Source organism: Zingiber officinale, chromosome 5B, assembly GCF_018446385.1.
Source record: "Zingiber officinale cultivar Zhangliang chromosome 5B, Zo_v1.1, whole genome shotgun sequence".
Taxonomy (NCBI): Eukaryota; Viridiplantae; Streptophyta; class Magnoliopsida; order Zingiberales; family Zingiberaceae; genus Zingiber; species Zingiber officinale.
In genome coordinates, this window is record NC_055995.1 from 128,297,663 (window position 1) to 128,320,948 (window position 23,286).

Here is a 23,286-nt window from a genome sequence, read left to right on the forward strand (position 1 = left end):
ATTTACCTGAAATAAAGTTGCTTGTGAAGGTATTGGTCGGGAGATGGTATATATGGTGTCAAAACGAATTTATACACCCTGGAAACTAAGTTATTGCTCTGTGCCAGTTGGTACGGAACAATGCACTGATGGCCATGCTATAGACTTAAACCCTATGGTAAATCCAAGTAATTTTATTTTATTTTATTTTTTTGATAAGGAGCATGGTAGCACGTGTTGAGTTTACAGAAGGGGGAGATAGAATCAAGTTTTAAGAAATGATATCATACCAGACCCACGTTGGGCCTGATATGCACTCATATCAGATCCACGTTGGGCCTGATATGCATTCATATCAGGCCCACGGTGGGCCTAATATGCTCTCATATCAGGCCCAACAATGGCTGATTTTTTTTTCAACACTTGCTACCACACATATATAGCTTTAAATCATGATTTACTAACACCGTTGGAGTCCTTGCATTTCCATAATCTCACTCGAACTAAAATAGGTCAAATCAGAGGTGTCTAGGTCTATCAGTGGGTTTTGACTAAAACCCACTGATGACCCTCCCCTACTTGGATTTACCTGAAATAAAGTTTTCTGTGAAGGTATTGGTGGGGAGTATATATGGTGTCAAAACGAATTTATACACCCTGGAAACTAAGTTATTGCTTCGTGCCAGTTAGCACGGAACAGTGCACTGATGGCCATGCTGTAGACTTAAACCTTATGGTAGCACCTTCTAATTTTATTTTATTTTATTTTTAGGTAATTTGTAGTTTGAAAAAAATAGCAAATTTTGAAATCCATAACAAAAGAGAGATGTTCAATTGAAATGCAAAGTTACACACGTTGGGCCTAATATTATACCATATCAGGGCCACATTGGGCCTGATATTGTACCATATCATGCCCACGTTGGGCCAGATATGGATACGATATCAGGCCCAAAGGGAGGCTGGATTTTTTCTCCACCTGCTATCACACATAGAGAGCTTTGTGTATTGGATAGCACCGTTGGAGTCCTTGCAATACCCTAATCACACGAGACTTGAAATGGGTCGAATCACAGGTGTTTAGGTCCATTAGTGGGTTTTGGCCAAAACCCACTGATAGACCTACCCTACTTGGATTTACTTGATCTCACCCTCCCTATGAAGGTTTGAGAGGGGGGAATGTATATATGGTCTCAAAACATAGTTATAAACCCTATGTAAGAAGTTCTTTGTCCGTGTCATTTGGAACACATCATGTGTTTCTTGCAGTTTCAGGAATAAGAACCAATTTTTTTTTCTCGTAACTTAGTTACTTTGGTGTTCCATAATTACATGCCTAATTCAAATTTCAAAGCCTACCTTGTGCTCTTCAAACCGAGTGTTGGTCCGAGCCTATTTGATTTAAGAAACAATCCCAATCGTTACCATTTTTTTAGTTTTGAGAAGATAGAAATGGTGTGTAGTATAACTTATATACATTATCTCTATTTTCACTGATAAGCACCAGCATTGCAATTTGGATTTCACTGATAAGCACCAGCATCACATTTTGGATATTGTGACTAATCACTATGCAATATTATTAATATTTTAGTGACAGTTTATACTCTTCTCATATAATACATACCACTGTATTAAACAACAAAGACTGCAATAAAAGATATAAATACACTACGTAAGTTCATTTACATTCTCTATAAGTTTTTACCTTACAAGACTATGGATATTTAATCCAATGTTTTAAAAAAACTTATCCCTCAAAATTGATACCATTACATCAATTCTAATCTTTTTCATGTCTCCTTATTGAAGCCCATCTTCATATCGTATAGGAGACATCGAATGTATTGCATCACAAAGAAGCCACAGTCAACGCTGTAAATAACAACACCATTTTAGTAGTCAATATTTTTTATCAATATGTTCTATTCACTCTGTGCTCGACTTACCTGACTTGTTGTTGTGGACATTCTATTGTGCGAGAGACCCATTTATCGAATGGATAATGCCTTTCAAATTTTGGGTCAATAGCAACAACGTGCTCACGACTATAGAGTTTAAAATCTGATACCTGTAAGATTGAAGAGGAAATTTATATTTTCCATCAACTAGCATTTATATTAGAATACAAACATACACATGAATATTAGATGTTCACCGCTGCTTCAAATTCATATTTATATTTACTTCCACTTGCTAGAGAATTGTACTGATTGAACGTCATTGATTTGGTGTCCACCATCAGCAAATGGAAATGTGCATTATCACTACACAAAGGTATAAAAATATACCTAACCTCTTCATCTCCTTTATCTGTCTTTATCAGGTGTTGGAATGCAAACTTACTTGATGATTTCATTAATGACTACAAATATGCAAAGTCATACATACATAACCAAATAATAAAATAAATTCTAATTTGTACTATTCTCAAATAAATTTCTTACAGTGAATAATGTTGAATAATATATAGACTTGTTGTATGTCCTTCCAGATGAGAATGCCCCCCCAAATAGAATTTTACAATACGTGTCGATTACGTCCCCTCTTGTCAACATCTCTCCATTCACACCAGATAACAGAGAATACACATCTAAACAAAAGGATGGTTCCTCCCAAACTAAATCATTTGTAAACCTACAAAGTTAACAAATCAATGATTATTTTTACAAATTTAAATATGAGAACCATAGATCAACTATGTAATTAGAGAAGCATATCATTGTCTTGACTGATCAACTATGTATTCCACATACTTTAGTTTCTCCAACGCTTTTAACAAGTACGCCACCTCTTCGTCTTGTTTTTTTTCTTGGAAGTCTTAAATTGCTTCTTCACATACTATGCGCATAAACATAAAAGGCATTTAGATAATCTATTAAATCAAACAAATTACAATGAAATTTACAGATATCGTCTTACAGCAATGGCTTGTTTCCTCATTTTGTCATATTTGCCAAGCATATCTGTATCCTTCTCTGCCTCTTCATCAGATTTGTCTTCCATCAATTCTACAATATCTCTTTCTTCTTCCATTTCATCCACAACAATTTTTCCTGTCCCCTTCCCCACAACATCAGGTTCTTTTACAATTTTTTTTTCCATCTCCTGGACTTGAAACTTTCTCCGCAGGCTCACTTATATGTATATTTCTACACTGCCTCTTAGGTAAAGTTTTGAGCCACAATGGACTATCAATTGGAGTATCTCTGTAATCATAGCGACTTCTGTCACGTCCTCTCCTACTTCTTGTTGTAACACCTACTTGTTCAAATTGAGGATCATCTACAGACTCACTATATTGAGATTCCGTGCCTTTATTTTCAATTATTTTAAGTAATTCTTTTACCCTCTCATTGAATTGCATGTTCTCCATTGTTAGCTCTTTAATCCTGTTTGCTTGAATAATGCAATTACAACACTCATTAATTTGACTTCCTCTTTCAGTGACTTCAATTTGTGATGTCTCCATTGCATGTAGACTGTCATCAAAGCCAACAAGATTCTCAAACAATGAATTTTCATATTGGGTAGGGATTAGGTCGATCAAAACCTGTAACAATATTAAAACACATGCTAAAACAAGAATTTTTAACCAAACTATAGTCAAAGTATTCAAAATTTACCTCTTCAGAGGAGACTTGATCAAACAATTCCCTCACCTTACTAATATGTGAAGGAATATTCCTTCACTTATTTATTCTTGCTCCTTTTATTTTGTATGGTTTTTGGATTGGAACATGCTCCAAAAACCATGCCTGATTCACCATCACAAGGGTTACCTATTCATAAATGTCCGTAAAATATTAATAAATTTCACATAAATTATAAACTTATTGTCAAAAGACCAACAAATCCCTTTAGGTAAGGGAGGTTGGTGTTAGATTATTTTGTCCCAGTTGATGAAAATATGTCCCTAATATTAGGTAATTGTGGAGCCATAAATTCATGGATGACTTCAACCCAGTTGAATCTAGCAAGATTCTCAAAATCATCTACTATATCTATAAGACATAAAGGAACCTTATATGTACTAGAAGAAAATAAGACACAAACAAATATATACAAAATATAGAATTTGCAAAATAATAAAACATCATCTTCTTCTTCAAAACGATTGCCATAAAATTTAAGCAACTCCTCAATTCTTGAACTAGTAAACTTTTTTTTGTTTAAGAAGTATGTTAGAAAGAGGTCACCGGATGCTTTAGTTGAATTCATCAGAATTAAAGCTCCTCGGTCTGCAATACCAAGCAGCAATGAAACATTTCTTCTTGTTAAATGATTATTAGACTTCTACCAACAAATACAAAAGTATCAGGCCCAACTTGGGCCTGATACGCTGCCATACGAAGCACACCTTAGGCCTGCTATTGTATCGTATCAGACCCACGTTGGGTCTGATATGGTATCGTATCAGGCCCACGTTGGGCCTGATATGACATCGTATCAGGCCCACTATGGCCCTGATGTGATATCGTATCAGGCTCACGTTTAGCCAAAGATTTAATTTTACCATACAACTACTTTGTGATTAAAATATGAAATTATATATTGTACCTGAGAATCTAAAAGTTTGACTACTTGAATTCCAATTTTGAAATATATTGACCAAAATCCCATGGATGTGCTGCATATCTTGTATGTCCAAAAAAATACTAAAGGGGGACTGTTTGATCGACGCTATGTGTCGGTCATGTAAAATAACAGACCCTTGATGCGCTCCTTTCTTCGTGGATGCTTCAAAAAAAACTTTTAAAGTTACCTAGGACACTGTTCCAATGTAGTTTCTGTCCAACGTCAATTGAACCCTACACTTTATAAAAATTAAAACATTATAATCATACTAGTTGAGCTTCTCAAAATCACGGAGTTTGTAAAATGATACCTTTATAGCTAATTGATGTTGAGAGGATGATGATACACCCGATCGACTTCTTTGGGCCATTATGAGACGAGATGATTGGCGTAAACCCTAGAACCCTTCACTGGCGTCTCGCGATCAGTCCTGATTTTTGCCACTGAAATGCTTGATGCCGCTTGAGAAACACTCGAGGTCACTAAATTAGGGTTTCACAAGAGGGAAGATTTTTCCTCAGAATTGGATCTGCACTCGCATGTTACGAAGGAGGGAGGTAGACAATTGATTGAAGTTATTTTTTTTTTTAAATCAAAGTTATTCAAAAAGTGGTTCGGATGCCTCGATACTTGACTACTGAACAGAGAATATTAGCGAGATGATTATATTGGGTATTACACATCATTTATTTGTACCTTTTAATATATATAAAATGATGATGCATCTTTTGATAAATATATTATATCATGTACATCTTTTAATAAATTGTCGAAAATAAATTGGAAAGCATTTAAATGAACCCATCAGTTTAATGTTTAAGTCAACAAAATTCATCAGTTAAATCAGATATACTGAGACTTTTGATTTCTAGAAAATTACGAACGCACCTGCGGCAAATTTATTCAATTAGCAAATCAGGAAAAAGTCATCTATTACGTAACTACTAGGGCAAATTTGGGATATTTCCCTTCTCGAAATCCCGAGTTTCTGGTCGCGTCGGGGAGAGAGAGACGCGACGATGTCGAATGTGTACGTGCTCGAGCCGCCGACGAAGGGGAAGGTAGTGGTGCAGACTACAGTTGGGCCGATCGACATCGAGCTGTGGCCGAAGGAGGTGCCCAAGGCCGTCCGCAACTTCGTCCAGCTCTGCCTTGAGGGCTACTTTGACGATACCATCTTCCACCGCATCATCAAGGGTTTCCTCGTCCAGGGCGGTGATCCTACTGGCAGCGGAACCGGTACGCGCTTATTCTTCTTTCTCCGCTCCTGTCTTCTTCTAGCCACTATATTAGGGTTCCTGCTCCTGTCTTCTATACGTGGATTTATCTTGCCTCGAAAAATATAATTATAGTTTTGTTTCTGCTGTTAAACATTGCTCCTAATTAAGGCACCAATTACCAACAACTTGGTAAAGACTTTGAAAGATGTTACCCAGATTTTCGTCTTTTATCGAACTGTGTCCTTATTTTTGTATATACATTGATCCTGTCGGAAATCGCTGAGGGCTGGAACACCGGTGAGCTGGCTGGAATGTTAACCGGAAGAAGACCTCAAATCAGGGAATGCCATGCGAGTACACGAAGAAGGGAGGAAGAAGAACGTCAATAAGTAGGCCAGTTCCTGGCACGGCCACTTTGACGCTCAAGTCAGTGTAGTAGAGGAGAACAATGGTAGATGAGCGATGGAAGAGTGTTGAGTTTGTGCATAGAGAAAAACTTACATGCGCCTGCGGAAGAGGGACCTTTTACATTTTGCAATCTCCGTATTAATTAGATGTCACATCTGTAATAAAAAATATGTCACGTCAGAGGGTTAATTCCCCATGTCTAGTACTGTGGAGATCTTGTGGGGATCATGTTATGTCACTCATACTACTCCACATGTTTGGACAACCCACGTGTTTTGACAACCCACGTGTTTTGACAACCCATGTGTGCTGACAATCATATGGGGCACATGTGTTGCTTAGTAGGCCAGAATGACTAACTTGGAAGACTGGCCGGTTAGCTCTGGCGGGTCGGCCTTGGAAGATTGGTCCGTCGGCTTTGGCAGGTCGGCCTTGGGAGACTGGCAGGTCAGCTTTGGCGGGTCGGCCTTGGGAGACTGGTTGATCAGCTCTAGTGGGTTGGTCATGGGAGACCGGCTAGTCGGCGCTGACGGGTCGACTCAGCTAAAAAGAGGTGGTTTCGTTGTCCCTCCTTGACTTTAACTCAGCTCAACATTCGTGGCAGCATTTGATACTCCCTGTATCAAATTATTTTTCTTCTCAAGAGAAAATGAATGCCCTTTACACATTTACCATTGACATTAGAGAATGTTTGTGTTGGAACCCCAAGGTTGTTTTGATGTGATTAAACAAGTTAAGTTAGGTTATGTTGGTTTTTGATCCCTGTGTCTAAGTGTGCAGGAGTTTAGGAGCACAGAAAGTCTAGCGGAAGACGTCTAGCGAGAAGGATGGCACGGGAAGGGAGCCGATGGGCTCGATGCATCCGAGGGATGGAAGAACTGCGGAAGAGTACATCGGTGGATGAGAAGAACGTATGTGACGTTTGAGGGACGAGAAGCTGGAGCGGAAGCCTGCTCGAGAAGGCCAAAATTGGGTTCGGGTAAGCCTTATTTTGGTTGACCGAAATCACCCAAGCAAGCGGAGCCGGAGCGGAAGACCCGGACCGAGGCGAGCAACACCGGAAAATAGAGCCCGGACCGAAAAAGTTAACCTTGTTGACTTTAAGGGTCTGGGCGCCTGAACCCATTTCGGGCGCCCGGACCAGTCCGGGCGCTCGGAGCGATTCCGGGCGCCCGGAACCTCTTTTTATCTACGGTCGACGTGGATGTTGACCGTTGCGAATGAGATAATGTTTTATCCCCTTCTAGGCGCCTGGAAGGGTTTCAGGCGCCCCGACCAAGGCTATAAATACAGCCTTGGTCCAAAAGCTAAACAATAACAAGCATTCTTGAATCAACACTTGTACACGCTTTAGTTTTCATTTAGCTTCTCATTTTCTGTATTTCATTATTGTAACGGGCTTCTCCATCTGAAGGAGATCTTTAGTGCCTCCCCGGTTGTAACCAAGTAAATCCTCCGAGTCTCTGTCTTTCAGTTTATTTCTTGTTTTAATTAGTTTTATGCAAGTGTTATTTTAAAGTCCGAGAAGGGTTTGTTTTGAATTTTTGCAGGGCAATTCACTCCTCTCCTCTTGCCGGCCTCCAAGGGACTAACAAGTGGTATCAGAGCCAGGACGTTTTAGGAGGACTAACCGCCAAACGAAGCACACGAAATGGCCAGACCAAGCATCTTCCCAACAAAGTTCGAGTGGGAATTCGCCAACTGGAAGAAGAGAATGGAGATATTTTTTAAAATAGACTTCGATTTATTATTAATAATGGAATTCGATTTTGAAGCACTCGAAGACAAGCAAAAATATCAATGGACGAAGAAAGAACAAACTAACTTTGTAACAAACGGCAAAGCAGAAATTCATCTGCTAAGCGCCCTCCCACCACAAGAAGTCAACCGGATTAGAGCTTACCGGTCCGCTAAGGAGATTTGAGAAAAATTCATGGAACTTCACGAAGGAACCTCGGAGGCAAAACTTGCGAGATGGGACTTACTTCGTAACCAGATCAGCAACCTTTGATTTGAAGAAGGCGAAACGATTGCACACCTTCACTCGAGGATTAAGGAGCTTATCATCGGACTCTCGAATCTTGGAGAAACGGTAAGTAATCGAGATTCGCTAAGGTACGCTCTTAATGCATTCCCTAGGAATATAAAATGGGCATCACTAGTAGATATCTTCTATATCTCTAAGGATCTAGAAATTGTTACCTTAGAAGAATTATTTTTGAATTTTGAAGTCCATGAGTCGAGATGCGCAGATTCGAAGAAGGAGCCAAAGCACAATATTGCTTTTAAGGCAAGGTTGGACGAACAAGACTCGGAATCCTCCCTTGAGGACGAAGAAACGACAATGATGGTAAGGCGATTTAAGAAATTAATTAAATCTAGAAAAACTAACCATTCGCAGGGTAGAAAAAAAAGGACGTGCTACCATTGCAACGAAGAAGGGCATGTTAAGGACAACTATCCTAAACTAAGGAACAAGGATAAGGACAAAGGAAAGAAGCCTGTCCAAACGAACAAGTACAATACTTTAAAGGCGATGTGGAACGAAACGTCGTCTGAATCGGAAGTTGAGGCATTCTCCAGGTTTACGTTGATGGCAAGTCATCAAGACGAATACGAAGAAAGCTCTTCCGAAATGAGCATCGAGAGCATCGATGAATGGGGAGCAACATCGGAAGAAAGCAGCAGTTTAGGGGGAGCCACGGACAACGAGATCGACAAGATAAGTCAGGTACGATCTCTCCCACCTGACAAGTTGTTTAAGTTTGTAAAAATTATTAACCAAAGATCGTTGCAAACTTGAAAAAGAAATTAAAATTTTAAAATTAATTCTAGCAAAATCTTGCCCATCAGAAGAATTTGAATAAAGCTAGAAAATGAGATTTTGCAAAAAGAAATAATGAACTTGAAAAATCATGTATGCTCATATAATACAAGTAGTAGGAAATTTAATAGTCTAAATTGGTATTTTTATTACTACAAAGGACAAATTAGAAAAATTTCCAAGAAATATATGCTAAAGAAATTCTAATTAACCCAGTTCGAAGGAATCTATATTGGGTTCCCAAGTCTTGTCTAACTTAAACTTTGTTTAGGCTTAGAGCTTTCAGCGAGAAAATTAAACGTTTAATTTCCTTATGCGGTTTTTTCTAAAAGTGGTTGATGATCTAATAACCAAGAAGACCTAGTGCTTCGTCACAGTGGAAGCCAAATATTGAAATAAAATGTTTAATTGACTAACTGATAAAGCATTAAAAATTGAAATTAAATAATGCTTTGAATAGTTATTCAATTTTTTTTAAAAAATTCTAATCTGTTTAACTTAAAGTTTTTTTTACTTGTACTTTACCAAAATGTATTTTACATGTTGCACAAATTTAAATTTAAATAAAAAAAACTTAGTAATTTTTTTTAGAATTTTTTTTTTACTTAGAAATTTTTTACTTAAAGTTTTTTTTAAAAATCAGATTTGCTTTACCAAAATTTCTACAAAAATTAATTCTTGAAAATTTGTTTAACTAAGAAAATTTTTCATTTTTTTACTTAGAAAATGTTTCTAAAATTATTGCAATATTTCCAAAATCAGGGTTTACTTAGAAATTCCTTTTTACTTGAAAATTTCTCATCTTAGAATTTTTTTTTTAAAATTTTCTTACTTAGAAAATTATTACCCTTAGATGTATTTTGGTACCCCATTTTTATGTGATCAAAGGGGGTGAAGGAAAAGATTAAGTTTAGGGGGAAGTAGATTTTCAAATTAATATATTTTTTTTTATATATTTTTGCACTTTATTGAAGAATTTATTGTTTTAACTTTATGTATGTTTACCCTAGCTTAATTTGGGTTGCACACATCAAATAGGGGGAGATTGTTGGAATCCCAAGGTTGTTATGATGTGATGAAACAAGTTAAGTTAGATCCTTTGGTTTTTGATTCCTGTGTCTAAGTGTGCAGGAGTTTAAGAGCACAGGAAGTCGAGCGGAAGACATGGTTAGCGAGAAGGATGACACGGGAAGGGAGTCGACGGGCTCGATGCATCCGAGGGACGGAAGAGCTGCGGAAGAGTACACCGGTGGACGAGAAGAACGTACGCGACGTTCAAGAGATGAGAAGCCGGAGCGGAAGCCTGCTCGAGGAGAAGGCCGAAATTGAGTTTGGGTGAGCCTTATGTCGGTTGGCCGAAATCACTCAAGCAAGCGAAGTCGGAGCAGAAGACCTAGACCGAGGCGAGCAGCACCGGAGCAGAGAGCCCAGAACGAAAAGGTCAACCTTGTTGACTTTAAGGGTGCGAGCGCCTGGAGCGATTCCGAGTGCTCGGAACCTCTTTTTATCCATGGTCGACGTGGATGTTGACCGTTGTGAAGGAGATAAAGCTTTATCGCCTTCTAGGCGCCTGGAAGGGTTCTAGGCGCCCCGACCAAGGCTATAAATACAGCCTTGGTTCAGAAGTTAAACAATAACAAGCATTCTTGAATCAACACTTGTACACACTTTAATTTTCATTTAGCTTCTCATTTTCTGTACTTCATTGCTATAACGAGGCTTCTCCGTCTGAAGGAGATCTTTAGTCCGCGTTCACTTCCATGAATTAATAACCTCCCCGGTTGTAACTAAGTAAATCCTCCGAGCCTCTGTCTTTCAGTTTGTTTCTTGTTTTAATTAGTTTTATGCAAGTGTTCGAGAAGGGTTTGTTTCGAATTTTTGCAAGGCAATTCACTCCTCCCCTCTTGCCGGCCTCCAAGGGACCAACAGTTTGTTCACTGTGTCTTACTCTCCACTAGAGAAAGAGTCCCACGACTAGACTGACTAAGCAGATACTCCTGTTTGAAATCAGTGAGGGTTGGAGCACCGGTGAGCTAGATGACATGTTGATTGGAAGAAGACTGCGAACTAGGGAACACCTGCGCCTTCGGGGGAGGGACCTTTTATAACATTTTGTAATCACCACATTAATTAGATGTCACATTTATAATAAAGAATATGTCACGTCACAGATGTTAGAGGGTTATGTTGCCCATGTCTTGTACTGTGGAGATCTTATGGGGATCACATAATGTCACTCATACTACTCCATGTGTTTGGACAACCCACGTGTTTTGACAATCCACATGCTTACTCAACCGAAATGACTGGCTTGGAAGACTGGTCGGCCGACCTTGGAAGACTAGTCGGTCCGCCTTGGGAGATTGGCTGGTCGACTCTAGCCGGTCGACCTTGGGAGACTAGTCGATCAGCTTTAGCGGTCGGCCTTGGGAGGCTGGCGGGTTGGTTCTGGTGGGTCGGCCTTGAAAGACTGGTCGGTCGGCTCTAGCAGGTCGGCCTAAGGAGACTGGCCAATCAACTCTGGCAAGTAACCGTGGGAGTGGCCGATCGGCTCTGGTTGATCGGCTCAGCCAAAAGAGGTGGTCCCGTTGATCCTCCTTGACTTTAACCCATCTCAGCATCCGATTGATCCTCGTTTGCATTTGTGGCAGCTTTCGATACTCCATGTATCATACATATATTAAAAAACTGTTGCTCATAGTGTTTGCTGCTTCTTTTTGCAGGTGGGGAAAGTATTTACGGTGGAGTGTTTGCTGATGAGCTCCATTCTAGACTTCGATTTAATCACAGAGGCTTGGTTGCATGTGCAGATGCTGGCTCTCCTCATTCGAATGGAAGCCAATTCTTTATGACATTAGATCGTTGCGACTGGCTAGATCGGAAACACACAATTTTTGGAAAGGTAATGTTGTGGCAATTTCTTGAATTTTTTTACTTTGTGTAAACTTAATACATAGGAAGGAACTCATATATGATATTGACAGGTTACAGGAGATTCCATATTTAACCTTCTAAGGTTGGGTGAATTTGAAACTGACGAAGATGATCGACCGGTTTACCCCCCTCCAAAGATTCTTTCTGTTGAGGTAATTTCCAATTTTCCTGTGAATTCAGTTCAGCTGAATATCTTGATTTACTAAATCTCTCATAGTAAGTAGTACATTTCTCTGATGAACAAAAATAGACTATTTCAGATAAGACTTTCTGAGACATTTTTTTTTCCTTTTGTGAGAGCTTACTCCCACTGTAAACGTTTAAAAAAAATGAGTCTTGATAGCTAGCAGCATAGGCTTTTCTTTTTTGTTTCAGTCTAGATGTTGGTCCACCTATGGGTATTGTACTTTTGTTAAGGAATGCATACATTTAATCTTATTTTATTTCTTTCACAAAGAATAATTTCTTGTTGTATTATGTTTTCTCTAATTTCATATAATGAGGAAATGAGCAATTTATTCCTTTTTTTCTTCCTTAAGGTGCTATGGAATCCATTTGATGACATTGTTCCAAGGCAACTAAAGGAGAAACCTCAAACTCATGCCAAGGTTGCAGCTGAAGACCAGGAGCAAAAAAAGAAAGCAGTCAAGTATGTAGTTTCATGCTTCAATTTTTTTTGTCTAGTATGTACTACAGTCTCGATATAGCCATTGACATTGCAGTTTCCACACTAATGATGTTGGTAGGATTTACTGCATTTGATTGATTACTTCTACTGTGCAGGAAGCTTAACATGCTCTCTTTTGGTGACGAAGTTGAAGAAGATGAATTGGAAGCTGCAAACATAAACGATAAGATCAAGAGTATCCATGATGTGTTAGATGATCCTCGTTTCCTCAAAGAAGAAGCAAAACCTGAACCATTGGTGAGTGACAACTGAGTGAAGGTTAAACTACATGTTCTTGAACTGACACTGCATTTGTTCATGAATTTGGTTGTAACTACTAGATATTTAATTGTTATGCTTATTGCTATTGGCTTGTTGTTTTGGCTTGTTGGTTGTCTTGCTTGCTTAATTTCAACCTCACACTAGGTATTTCTATTTGATAATGTTGTTTTGATCAAACTGCAGGAAAAAGAAAACAGTACGTACTATTCTTTTTGTTATAAGACTTTCATTTGGAATTTGTTGCCGTTTAAAAGAAGGAAATAAAATGTTGACATCCATCCTCATCTCTATCTGAACAAAGTTCTTCCACATCTTCAACCTGAAAATTCATACTGTTAAATATTTTTCTTATTTTGTATATCTTCCATTTCACATTTTCAATATGCTATATAATCTGACAAGTTTATTATGCCTCCAAGTTTACATGGTTTACTTTTGTTTCTGGCACAAGTACTGAATATCGAAGTACTGATGTTTCTGGTGGCTGCATCCAGTCTAAAGCTGAAATGGACAAGAAAAATGAAGCTCGTTTAGCTGTCAGAGATGCTCTAGTTTCCAACAAAGGTAACAACATTAGAGAACCTCGGATGGATGATTTCAGTGCTGATGATCATAGTGATAATGACGACGAATCCAACTTTGATGCAAGAATGCGAATGCAAATCTTGAGAAAACGCAAGGAGATGGATGATGTTATCAATCATGACAAGATACCTGCTGGTATTGTGTTTATTTACTTTATATTTTTTTTTCCGATAATTTTTCTCCTACTTATTTTAATCCTTTTCAACTATAGACTAAAGAATGAAACTTCATCTATTATTAAGACGTGCTATATGATGAGAAGTTGTCAATTAGTAAATTCAAATAAAGTAGGTTGTGAAAAAGTCTCCCATGAGGTATCAGTGTGTGAATATACACCATGAAAATTATAATTATTGAAACTTTTGTATGAAAATTATATACCTAGTAATGTGGTAATAGTGGAATGATTATGTGATAAACAGAGGAAGAATAAAGCAGATTCATATTTCAGCATTAGGTTTTTCAATTTGTTGTGATGCTTAAAATTGACTTCTCATGATAGTTGTTGTGTGGTTAAGTGATTTGCCACATTGTTCCATCTTATTTTATTATATCTGTCTATGCTGAACTTAATATTTGTTAGGCATACAACTGATAGATTTTCCATTCTATCACAGATAAACCTAAGCGGAAACACCGGGAGGCATCACCTTCCAGGTATTGGATCTTGTCCAACATAGTACATTGATTTCCTCTTTCGTCAACATTTTGACATTGCTGCCTAGCTCCTATATATTGTATGTTAAAATGAAATCGGTCTGCTGATTTGAGCTTGTTAGTCAAGGACTTGAAATTTTTGTATAAGAGGCTATGATTAACATCAGATGTGTTGGGGCATAATCTTCATATACACTACATTTATAAAGAAAATTTAAAATTTAACAACTATTTATGTTGTATAAGATTAGTTAAACCCACTACACCCATATTTCTGGAGCTAAGTTCCCATCTATCTTCTTGTATATTAATAGGTCAGTTGCTGAAGTTAAAAATTCCAAGGTTGAGAAATTGTCAATGAAGAAAAAGGGCATTGGATCAGAAGCCAGAGCTGATCTTATGGACAAGGCAGATGCAGACATGGAGTTACTGAATCATGCTGAACAAGAGAGGCAATTGCTGAAGCAGAAGAGGCGTCGAAATCAGGGCCGTGAAGGAGATGTATGTATTTGTAGTTTCATGCATGAAACCTTTTGTGATGCTGTTTATTTGCTGTTATGGATTGTTAAAAGGCAATTTCTACATGATGTTGTCTTTTCTGCAATTTATGATGCTTTCATGCTTGGATTTAATATAATAGTTATTAATTCCGCTTATTGCTGCTTATCATTCTTAGAGGTTTGCAATTTCTTGATGTTAAGAAACCTTGAATAGAAGGTCAAGTATCAGTTAATGTTGGCCTTGATTTATTATTTTAACTTCATTTATTTTAGATGCTGCTGAGTTGGGATATCTAAATATATTTGCATACTACATATCTATCTACCTTAGTACTATCATTTATGGAGAACTAAAATAAAGTAATATCAAATTTGATTATTGTGTTTTGGGTTTTGTTGATACCAGACTCTAGCCAAGCTGGATAGATTCAAAAAGTCTATATCTACATCTATCAAGGTTTCTGTGCCGAGTAGCAATGGTAAGGAGGCTACCGAGGATGATGATTCTGGATGGATGGCAACACAGCTAAAGTTCCTTTCTGAGTCCTCTGATAAGGTATTGTTTTTCATTTCACTTCTACAGTTCTACTTGCAACGGTCCTGAATCTGATAGCTAGTTTGCCTTTCTTTACAGGATAGCATGACTAGAAAAGATGATCCAAATGAATATGTTGTGCATGATCCTCTTCTGGAGAAGGGCAAAGAGAAATTTAATAGAATGCAGGCGAAGCTCAAGCGACGGGAGCGGGAGTGGGCTGGCAAATCTCTCACCTAATTATTTACATGATCAGGTCTAACATTATGGCACCTGACTTTTCAGATTTCAATCATCCTTCATGTTGAGTAGGTATTGTTGTTCACTTGTTTGGTGATACTCCAGTTAACTTGTAATTTCTGTGCTCAAATAATTAACCAAATACTTTTTATGCTACACTTTTCCCTTCAATAATATTTGATAAAATGCAAAACATTCATGTCCAAATATTGCTCTTTTGTGTACTATTCATATCTTTTACATCATAACAAACTCCAATTTTAGCCCTTTGTCAAATCTTTTATATTGCCCTTAATAGATGAACCTTATGCACGCCTGTTTTTGTATGTTTTTCAGCAGTTGTTTCATGTGTACAACCAATTAATTATTCACCACTTCATGTGTTCTACTTATATGTTTAAACCTCAGTACCCCCACTTTTCCAAGTCTGACCTATGTTCTTTCCTTGGCTGCCATTCTATTCCTCGTCTCCCATTTAAGTTTGCCCATGAAAGTAATGCTTCAAGCACTTGTTAGTGCTCATCAAACATTTTTTTTAAGATAGTGTTTGGTTTTGTTTTGGAAATTCATGTAAGATGAGAGGATGTTTGATATGTAAATGATGTAATATCTTTATTATGTAATGTCTTGTAAAAAGAAACAGATGCTGGTCCAGAGAGATGACTGTGGCCAGAGCAACTTCTTGCTTGTCCCAATCAAAACAATCCACATTGAGCCCTGAATATATTATCACAGCCTCTGCAGCATGATATAGCATTCTTATCTCAAACTTAACCAATAATTTGTTTGATTGATTTTGGATACGTTTTGGGTTTGACTTACTATGGTTGTGGATTAAACAAACAAATTTTTTCTTTTCTTTCATGTTCCAGAAGTTCACATTAACCAAATCTTTCATAAGTAATATAGATTCACATTCCCTGAAAGGCACTAATTTCTGTTAAATGTGCATTATCGGAGATGCTTGAAATCGCTGGATATGCTTTGCTGAACCATGCATTGTCAACCGTTGCTAATTCATTTATCTACTTCTGTTTTATCATTCTTATGCAGCTATGAAGACGATTTGCAGCGTCAAGCCTTATTGAAGCTCTGATGTTTCACCCAAATTGCACACTAGGCTATTGCTGTTCAACAAATGCAGGAGTTGTAGATATACTGTGGTTGTCTCCCAGATATCACCAACTTGCCAAACTGGCTGTTGATTGTTGCCCAGTACCATGACCATCTATTCCTTTTGCCAACTTCATTCCAAGCATAAATCTTTATTATGTTTTCTAGATACTGTAAATAACTTTTATTAAATCCAGGAGAGATTTGTTGGTGTGCTTAACTATGTGCCAATCTACTGCTCGATTTTTGGTGACAGTGGACATTCATAGATAAGTTTACGTCCTTGACTGGTTACAATGGAATGAATCTGTGTGCAACTTCGTTTCCTATAGTGATTTTGTAAAACAGTATGATCTTAAGATTTTTAAGATCTAGGAACATAAAACAGCATAATTTTAATCTTTGTTTTCTGTATAAGAGAAGGACGAGGTACAAAACCTTGTTTGGCAAGATGGAAGTACAGATGGGGAGCAATTGGTGTACTTTGATTAAGCTTAATTTGCCTGTATACTTCGTTCAAACTCTCTTTCTTATTGATTTGCATTGTAATCTTTAATTCCAAGCGTCTTACTGCCAAGCTTTGCTTGAGGTGTATTTTATAGTCTTCCAGCCTCGTTAAAAAAAAAAAATAGCGCCTGAATATTTAGTCCCAAAAAAAAAATCAATTTATTTTTTTTAAAATTATTATTATTATTTTTTCAATCTCCCTCCTTCCTTCCGTTCATTCTTGTTTTATTTGTTTTATTTTTTTTAACCTGTTTTCCTTTCGCCTCCCCATTCGCCACTTGCGAAACCGGCGATGCCCACCAGTTCGCTAATCTACCACGGTCTTGGTTGCCGCCTACGATCGCCTTCGACCCTCCGCCTAGCTAGCAGCGCCGGCAACCGTGGAATTTTCTTCCTCCGCTGCTTCTGCTCGAGCAATCCGGTTCCTCGCACGAATTATCGTAAGTACGAGAGAAACCCTACCAAATACTGGGAGGACTTCTATAAGCGGCACCATGACAAGGTTAGCCTCTCTCCAGCCGTTGTTCTCTTGCCCAATCTTCTCTTTCATTAGTCATCTTACTGTTCCAACAAATTTGTCGTGTTACTAGTTCTTTAAAGATCGGCACTACCTGGAAAAGGATTGGGGACGATTTTTCTGCGTATGTGCATCTAATTCATTCAGTTATTTATATGTTTTAATAAAACTAAATTTGTCGCTTGACACTTATCTTTTCACAGCCGTCAAGTGATAGCGAGCACAAATCTGTAGAACCGAAGACGGTCCTAGAGGTAAATCATTGTTGGGAGAAATTTGTGGCATTCTGGTCACATTTATTACAATTTGGAGGTTTACCGAATCTTAGTACTGGAATCTTTCTTTTGATTAATCCATATCCAATTGGTCATTTTATTCATGTGTACCGTGTTTAAGAGGAAAAAGTAGTGATTTTTGTATGGATTAGTATATTATTACTGCCATTTTGTTTTACATTTGGATGTGAGGAAAATTATGTGATTTATCTCAACAGAAAATGATATTTTTAGCTCTTCTGTGCTCCAGCGTGGGAATGATACTGATATTCTAGGAAAATAATCTCATCCCACATGGAAAATAAATTCATTTCAGTCCTTTTTTTTTGTTTTGTTTACAATTCTTGTATTTCCTGTATCTTATTGTTCAGTAGTTTGAGTTACTTATCTCCAACCCCTAATTGTGTGTCTTTATTTGTAGGATTTTAGTACTGTTTTTCTGTTTATTTTACATAAAAAATACAACTTGATATTTTTCTACTTCTAATCAGCTTCAGTGGTTTCTGATAGGTTGGTTGTGGAGTTGGAAACACTCTTTTCCCACTTCTAGTTTCATTTCCAAATGTTTTTGTACATGCCTGTGATTTTTCTCCTCGTGCTGTTGCACTAGTAAAGGTATAACAATCTATGTGTTAATAACTAAATTTTGCTAACCTATAAATCATGTTGTCATCCTTGTGGTTGTAGTCATATACTTACTAAAATGTGCCAATTTTTAAAATCAACAGGAAAATGGAGCTTTTGCATCTGATCGACTAAACACTTTTGTTTGCGATGTGACAAAGGATGAACTGTCTACGACAATTCTTCCATCATCAGTAGATATTGTTACCATGGTAATCCATTACCTAGAATTACTTCTTTAAGTTTTTAGGTAAGGGAAGCTTATTATTGCAATGTCACAAATTTTTCTTTTTGTTTATATTGTAATTTCAGGAACCAGTGTTATGTGCATGTGAAATATGGTATTATTCATGAAGAACTTTGATTACCTTAGCTAACATTTATCTGTCTTTCCGTGCTCTTCTAAAGTTTGAACTTGATTACCAAATTGTCTACTTTATAATCCAGATGATTTATTCCTTTGTTGATTCCATTGGTGACTACTTGATATCTTGGCAGATCTTTATGCTGTCTGCTGTTTCTCCGATCAATATGCCTGCAGTATTACAAAATGTTAGAACCATCATCAAGGTGAGTATTCATCAAAATGATCATATGGCTTGCTTTCTTCACTTTTCTTAACATCATGCCTTCTACTATCTTCCAGCCAAATGGCTATGTGCTTTTTCGGGACTATGCCGTTGGAGATTTTGCACAGGTTAGTCCCTTAAATCAGCTTTGCTAAATGAGTTACTAGTTTATTTAGTTTTAAATTATATCCTTATCTATGAATTCTGATGAGATATCATTGGGCATCCCACCTCTACCTCTTAAAAACTATCAATAATTTTTGGAAAATAGTATTTTGTTACTTCATGGTATTTGACAAACAAATCTATTCTAAGAAGGAAACACTTTTTGGGGAGTTAATTTACTTTCCTTTTCTATCATGCAGCTATTTACGAATTTGTTCAAGATTAGAATTTCACTATCAGCCATGATTAAGTAGGACTAACATTAACTATGTGAGATTTCATCCTAAAAAGTTTGAAAAATCTGTCCACAATGATGAGTGTCGATTATATTCATAAAATAGGCTGATTTTCAAATTCTTGTATATTCAGCCTTTGTTGGAACTCTTCCAAGAGATCTTAAATACAAGAAAAAAAGACTATATCAATGTACAGTACTGTATGTATGCATACATTTGCTATTAACTCTATATAATTAAAAATTTTATTTCTTTATTGTTGTCTCCTTTGTCATTTGATTTCTATGCTTCCCAAAGTGCAACAACAACAATTGTACCCTCTTCCTGCCAATGGATAGATCAAGTGTGAAGCCTTGCCTTGGTGTAACCTTTGTGGCTCCAAAACCTATACAAGAGTATATTTTCCCAGATGATCATTAAATTAATGCAAAATATGACAACCACTGGCATTATGTCAAGAATTATGTGAACATAGTGGGGTTCAGACACATGATTTGGGCTATCCCGCAATGTTCACCTTCTCCAACCCATCTAACAAGAGAAAGATAAAATAGAGGGCACATAAGAAATGGTGTCGACTAAGAGCACAGAGAGTTTCTTGTGGAGTTTCAAGAGAGTCTTACTCAGTTTCCAAACGATCCTTATCATTTGGGTTGGTTGGCAGCTGAACTTCCTATGTGTTTGTCTCCCCATGTACACTTGAAGAAGTGAGAGTTAGCAATTTCTCCCTTGCTGTTTCAAATCTTTATAATACACTATATGCCCCTATAATGCGTCAATTTTTATAGCCATGGCAGTAATCAGTTGTCAAAAAAATGGTGAACTGTTGTTTCATGACCCAGATTATCCGGCAACACTCACCTTCTCTGATCATAAAAGAATAAATTAGAGGGAAGGATCCTCTAGGTAAGTGAGTCTTAAGTTTTAATACAGCATGTTAATACTTTTGTGCATTCTTTTTTTCACATACTTGATCACTGGACTCCTTGGGTACTCCATCTTTGAATGCCTTGAGAGCACAAGTATTCATCATTTGACACAATAGCTAGGCCAACAAAATGTGGCGTTCCATTCCAATAACCTTAAACTGGCATGATCATCCTATGTGACCCGCAGCCCAATTTGCTATTTTCAGTTTCTTTAAGTAGTTAATTTATCTACTTTGATACTTTTGAATATTTCTAATTTTGATCTAGGAGGAGCATCTTTACGGCTCTTACTGACATCACAACATGCAGGTCAAACTTGCAAATAAAGGCCAGATGATTAGCGAGAATTTCTTCGTCAGAGGTGATGGCACTGTATGGGTTTTATTTCCATCTCATTCAATGGATTTGAGTATTTGTATTCATTTTTCAGTCATAAATTTTCACAAAGAAATGATGTCATGTTTTCAGTGCGCTTTCTACTTCTCTGAGGACAAACTTTCAGACTTATTTGAAAGCAATGGTTTCAGAAATCTAGACATGAATGTGTACTGCAAGGAGATTGTAAACCGCTCTCAAAATGTTGTCATGGAACGGTATGGCAAACTATGTCCATTCACTTCTAAGGCTTTCCAAATTTAATCCCAAATTGAAAAACAACGATGTGCAGTCTATGTACCTTGACATAACTGCCACACTTTGTTCCTGTTATACTACCAAAGGTTGTGTTGCATCCAAAAGGAATCTACATTCTCTACAATAACATGATAACACTTTGGGCCTAAGTCCTCATAACTTTGTTTTTGAGTTCTACTTAAAATGTCTCGTGCTAATAGAAATATCTTACATCCTTTTAAACTCATGATCTTTTCAATATCTTTCCAATGTAGTACCCCAACAATCCTCCCTCTCCAGGAGCATTCGGTCACTCTTGACCTGCTCTGGGCTTCTCCGCGAGTATCCGATCACTTTTGACCTGCTCCAGGCCTCCGCGTGAGTATTTGGTCACCCTGACCTGCTCTGAACCTTCCCTGCATCGGTCACTCTTGACCTGCTCTAGACTTCCTCGCGAGTATCCGATCATTCTGCCCTGCTTTCCCCGCAATCATCCGGTCACTCTTGACTTGCTTTGGGCCTCCCAGCAAGCATTTGGTCACCCTGACCTACTCCGGGCTTTTCCCACAAGCAGTCAGTCACCCTGACTTGCTCCAGGCCTTTCCCGTGAGCATCCGGTCACCCTGACATGCTCCAGGCCTTCCCCACGAGCATCCGATTACTCTTAACTTGCTTCGGGCCTCTCCGCGAGCATTCGGTCTAGTCTGTTTTGAGCCTCTCTGTAAGCATCTGATTTGCTCCAGGCCTCCTCGTAAGCATCTGGTCTGCTCCAGGCCTCCCTGCAAGTATCCTCATCCAGTCGCTTTTGGCATGCTCCAGGTCTCCTCACGAGTATCTGATCACCTGATATGCTCCGAGTTTCCCCGTAAGCATCCGGTCATCTTAACTTGCTTTGGGCCTCCCCGTAACTTCTTTCAAGCCCACCCCCATATGGCATCTAGTCTGGACCATGGCTCATATACCATTTAGATACCATTTGTTATGCCTAAAAGGAATTCACATATCTCCACAATGACATGATACTGTCCACTTGGGTTTGTTTTTAGGCTCTACCCAAAATACCTTGCCAATGAAGATATCTTATATCCTTTTAAACCCATGATCTTTTCTATATCTTTTCAATGTGGAATTTTAATTGTATCCCACAGGTTGAGCGAATAATTTATCAACTAGTCATTTTTATGCATTGTCAAATAGGCATATGGATTTATTGAAGTCTAGTTTATTGAAATTAGTAATTAGGTTCATTAAGTGGATAGGCAAACATGTCAAGTGATAGATCATTTGAAAAGCACCCATGGACTTTGCAAGGTATTTTTTGGCACAAAGCGGGAAATTAAGCCGGTGCATATTGAAATGAGGAAATGAATTGGATTTCTTCTCGTATATGGAAAGCTGAACCTTTGTGCTTTAAGTTGTTCAGTGATAATTCCAGATTAGTTTGAGGATAAACATGCTTGTGTGATTTCTTACCTTTGTTGATATAGTTCTATTTTCACCAATAATGCATTTGCCCAGCTATTTGTTACTCTCTCAAACAAGCTCATTGCCGCAAGTTTCATTACACAAGTTAAAAGGATCAATGTTGATTTATTTTTTTCTCCCCTTTAGGCCACAAATTGAAGTTGTCCTTTTAGTTTGTCTACTATTGTTGTGGTTTCATGGCTTGATTGCAGGAGATGGGTGAGGGCTACATTTTGCTGTGTTGAACAACCTGATTAACCACATGGTGCCACTGCAACCATCTTCTGGTTCGTTCAAATCTTCCAGGTATGATGATGACCTTGAGTAGTTTCTTAAAGGATACTGACAAAGTGTGATAAGCTTTTGCCATTTCACTCAGACGAGAGAAAAAAAAAATCACACTCGTTTGTCACCAATTTTTATACTGATAGAGCCTTTATTCTGCATTTTGTTCAGAGTGAACTGGGCTATGGGTTCGAGAAATTTTGTAGAACTTTGTTCACCAATTGAAAGTTTGGATCTTTCATTTTGCGATACATTTCATTTCATTCTGTTAACACTAGCCTTGGTGGTTATTCCGATACAAAATAGCAAGTCAGGTAGCTCTGTTGGTTTCAGCGAACATCACCATCCATGCTCATTTGAGGACCTTAAAAATGCAGAACGTTCTACAATTTCAGATTTTGTTACCCAGCTAGTTGCTAATTTATGTATCTTTTTATTAACCTGTATTTTTTTTTAATCAAAAGTGACTACACTCTATGTGAGAGAAAATAGTCCCTAAAAGATGGAAATAAAGGGGGAAAATGTACTTTGGTTATTTATCATTAATAGTTGGTGATCATCAGATAATGTCCTTCAATGTC

General features: G+C 37.7%; 2 protein-coding genes across 5 annotated transcripts; both read left to right on the forward strand.

Moving 5' to 3' along the window:
- The first annotated feature begins 5,480 nt into the window (after positions 1 to 5,480).
- LOC121985945 (peptidyl-prolyl cis-trans isomerase CYP57-like) lies at positions 5,481 to 16,939 on the forward strand. 2 transcript variants are annotated; one of them, XR_006113300.1, is made up of 11 exons: positions 5,481 to 5,796; positions 11,733 to 11,911; positions 11,994 to 12,095; positions 12,483 to 12,592; positions 12,727 to 12,868; positions 13,387 to 13,612; positions 14,095 to 14,134; positions 14,449 to 14,635; positions 15,041 to 15,190; positions 15,269 to 15,481; positions 16,463 to 16,939. XR_006113300.1 is itself a non-coding variant. In XM_042539683.1 (11 exons), exons 1-10 carry the CDS (start codon positions 5,577 to 5,579, stop codon positions 15,407 to 15,409), a joined length of 1,497 nt encoding a protein of 498 aa, XP_042395617.1. In that variant the 5' UTR covers positions 5,481 to 5,576; the 3' UTR covers positions 15,410 to 15,425; positions 16,463 to 16,939. The 2 variants fall into 2 exon arrangements, 1 of the variants encoding a protein (XP_042395617.1); XM_042539683.1 differs by having other exon boundaries at positions 15,269 to 15,425.
- Positions 16,940 to 17,247: 308 nt separating this feature from the next.
- On the forward strand, positions 17,248 to 23,286 carry LOC121985946 (uncharacterized methyltransferase C3H7.11-like). 3 transcript variants are annotated; one of them, XM_042539685.1, is made up of 11 exons: positions 17,248 to 17,531; positions 17,620 to 17,670; positions 17,750 to 17,800; positions 18,332 to 18,436; positions 18,550 to 18,657; positions 18,944 to 19,015; positions 19,092 to 19,142; positions 20,654 to 20,716; positions 20,813 to 20,937; positions 22,633 to 22,726; positions 22,877 to 23,286. In XM_042539685.1, the coding sequence occupies exons 1-10, from the start codon at positions 17,322 to 17,324 to the stop codon at positions 22,676 to 22,678; spliced, it is 882 nt and encodes a 293-aa protein (XP_042395619.1). In that variant the 5' UTR covers positions 17,248 to 17,321; the 3' UTR covers positions 22,679 to 22,726; positions 22,877 to 23,286. The 3 variants fall into 3 exon arrangements, 2 of the variants coding, with proteins under 2 accessions (XP_042395619.1, XP_042395620.1); XR_006113301.1 differs by lacking the exon at positions 22,877 to 23,286 and having other exon boundaries at positions 20,654 to 20,705; positions 22,633 to 22,805; XM_042539686.1 differs by lacking the exons at positions 20,813 to 20,937; positions 22,877 to 23,286 and having other exon boundaries at positions 20,654 to 20,705; positions 22,633 to 22,805.

Excerpts from the sequence above, each read along its gene's own strand:
- LOC121985945 (XM_042539683.1), top strand. The coding sequence starts at position 5,577 with ATGTCGAATGTGTACGTGCTCGAGCCGCCGACGAAGGGGAAGGTAGTG. Across the intron at positions 11,912-11,993 it reads AACACACAATTTTTGGAAAG|GTTACAGGAGATTCCATATT; the intron begins GTAATGTTGTGG and ends TGATATTGACAG. Across the intron at positions 12,869-13,386 it reads AAGCAAAACCTGAACCATTG|TCTAAAGCTGAAATGGACAA; the intron begins GTGAGTGACAAC and ends GGCTGCATCCAG.
- LOC121985946 (XM_042539685.1), top strand. The coding sequence starts at position 17,322 with ATGCCCACCAGTTCGCTAATCTACCACGGTCTTGGTTGCCGCCTACGA. Across the intron at positions 17,801-18,331 it reads AACCGAAGACGGTCCTAGAG|GTTGGTTGTGGAGTTGGAAA; the intron begins GTAAATCATTGT and ends GGTTTCTGATAG. Across the intron at positions 18,437-18,549 it reads GTGCTGTTGCACTAGTAAAG|GAAAATGGAGCTTTTGCATC; the intron begins GTATAACAATCT and ends TAAAATCAACAG.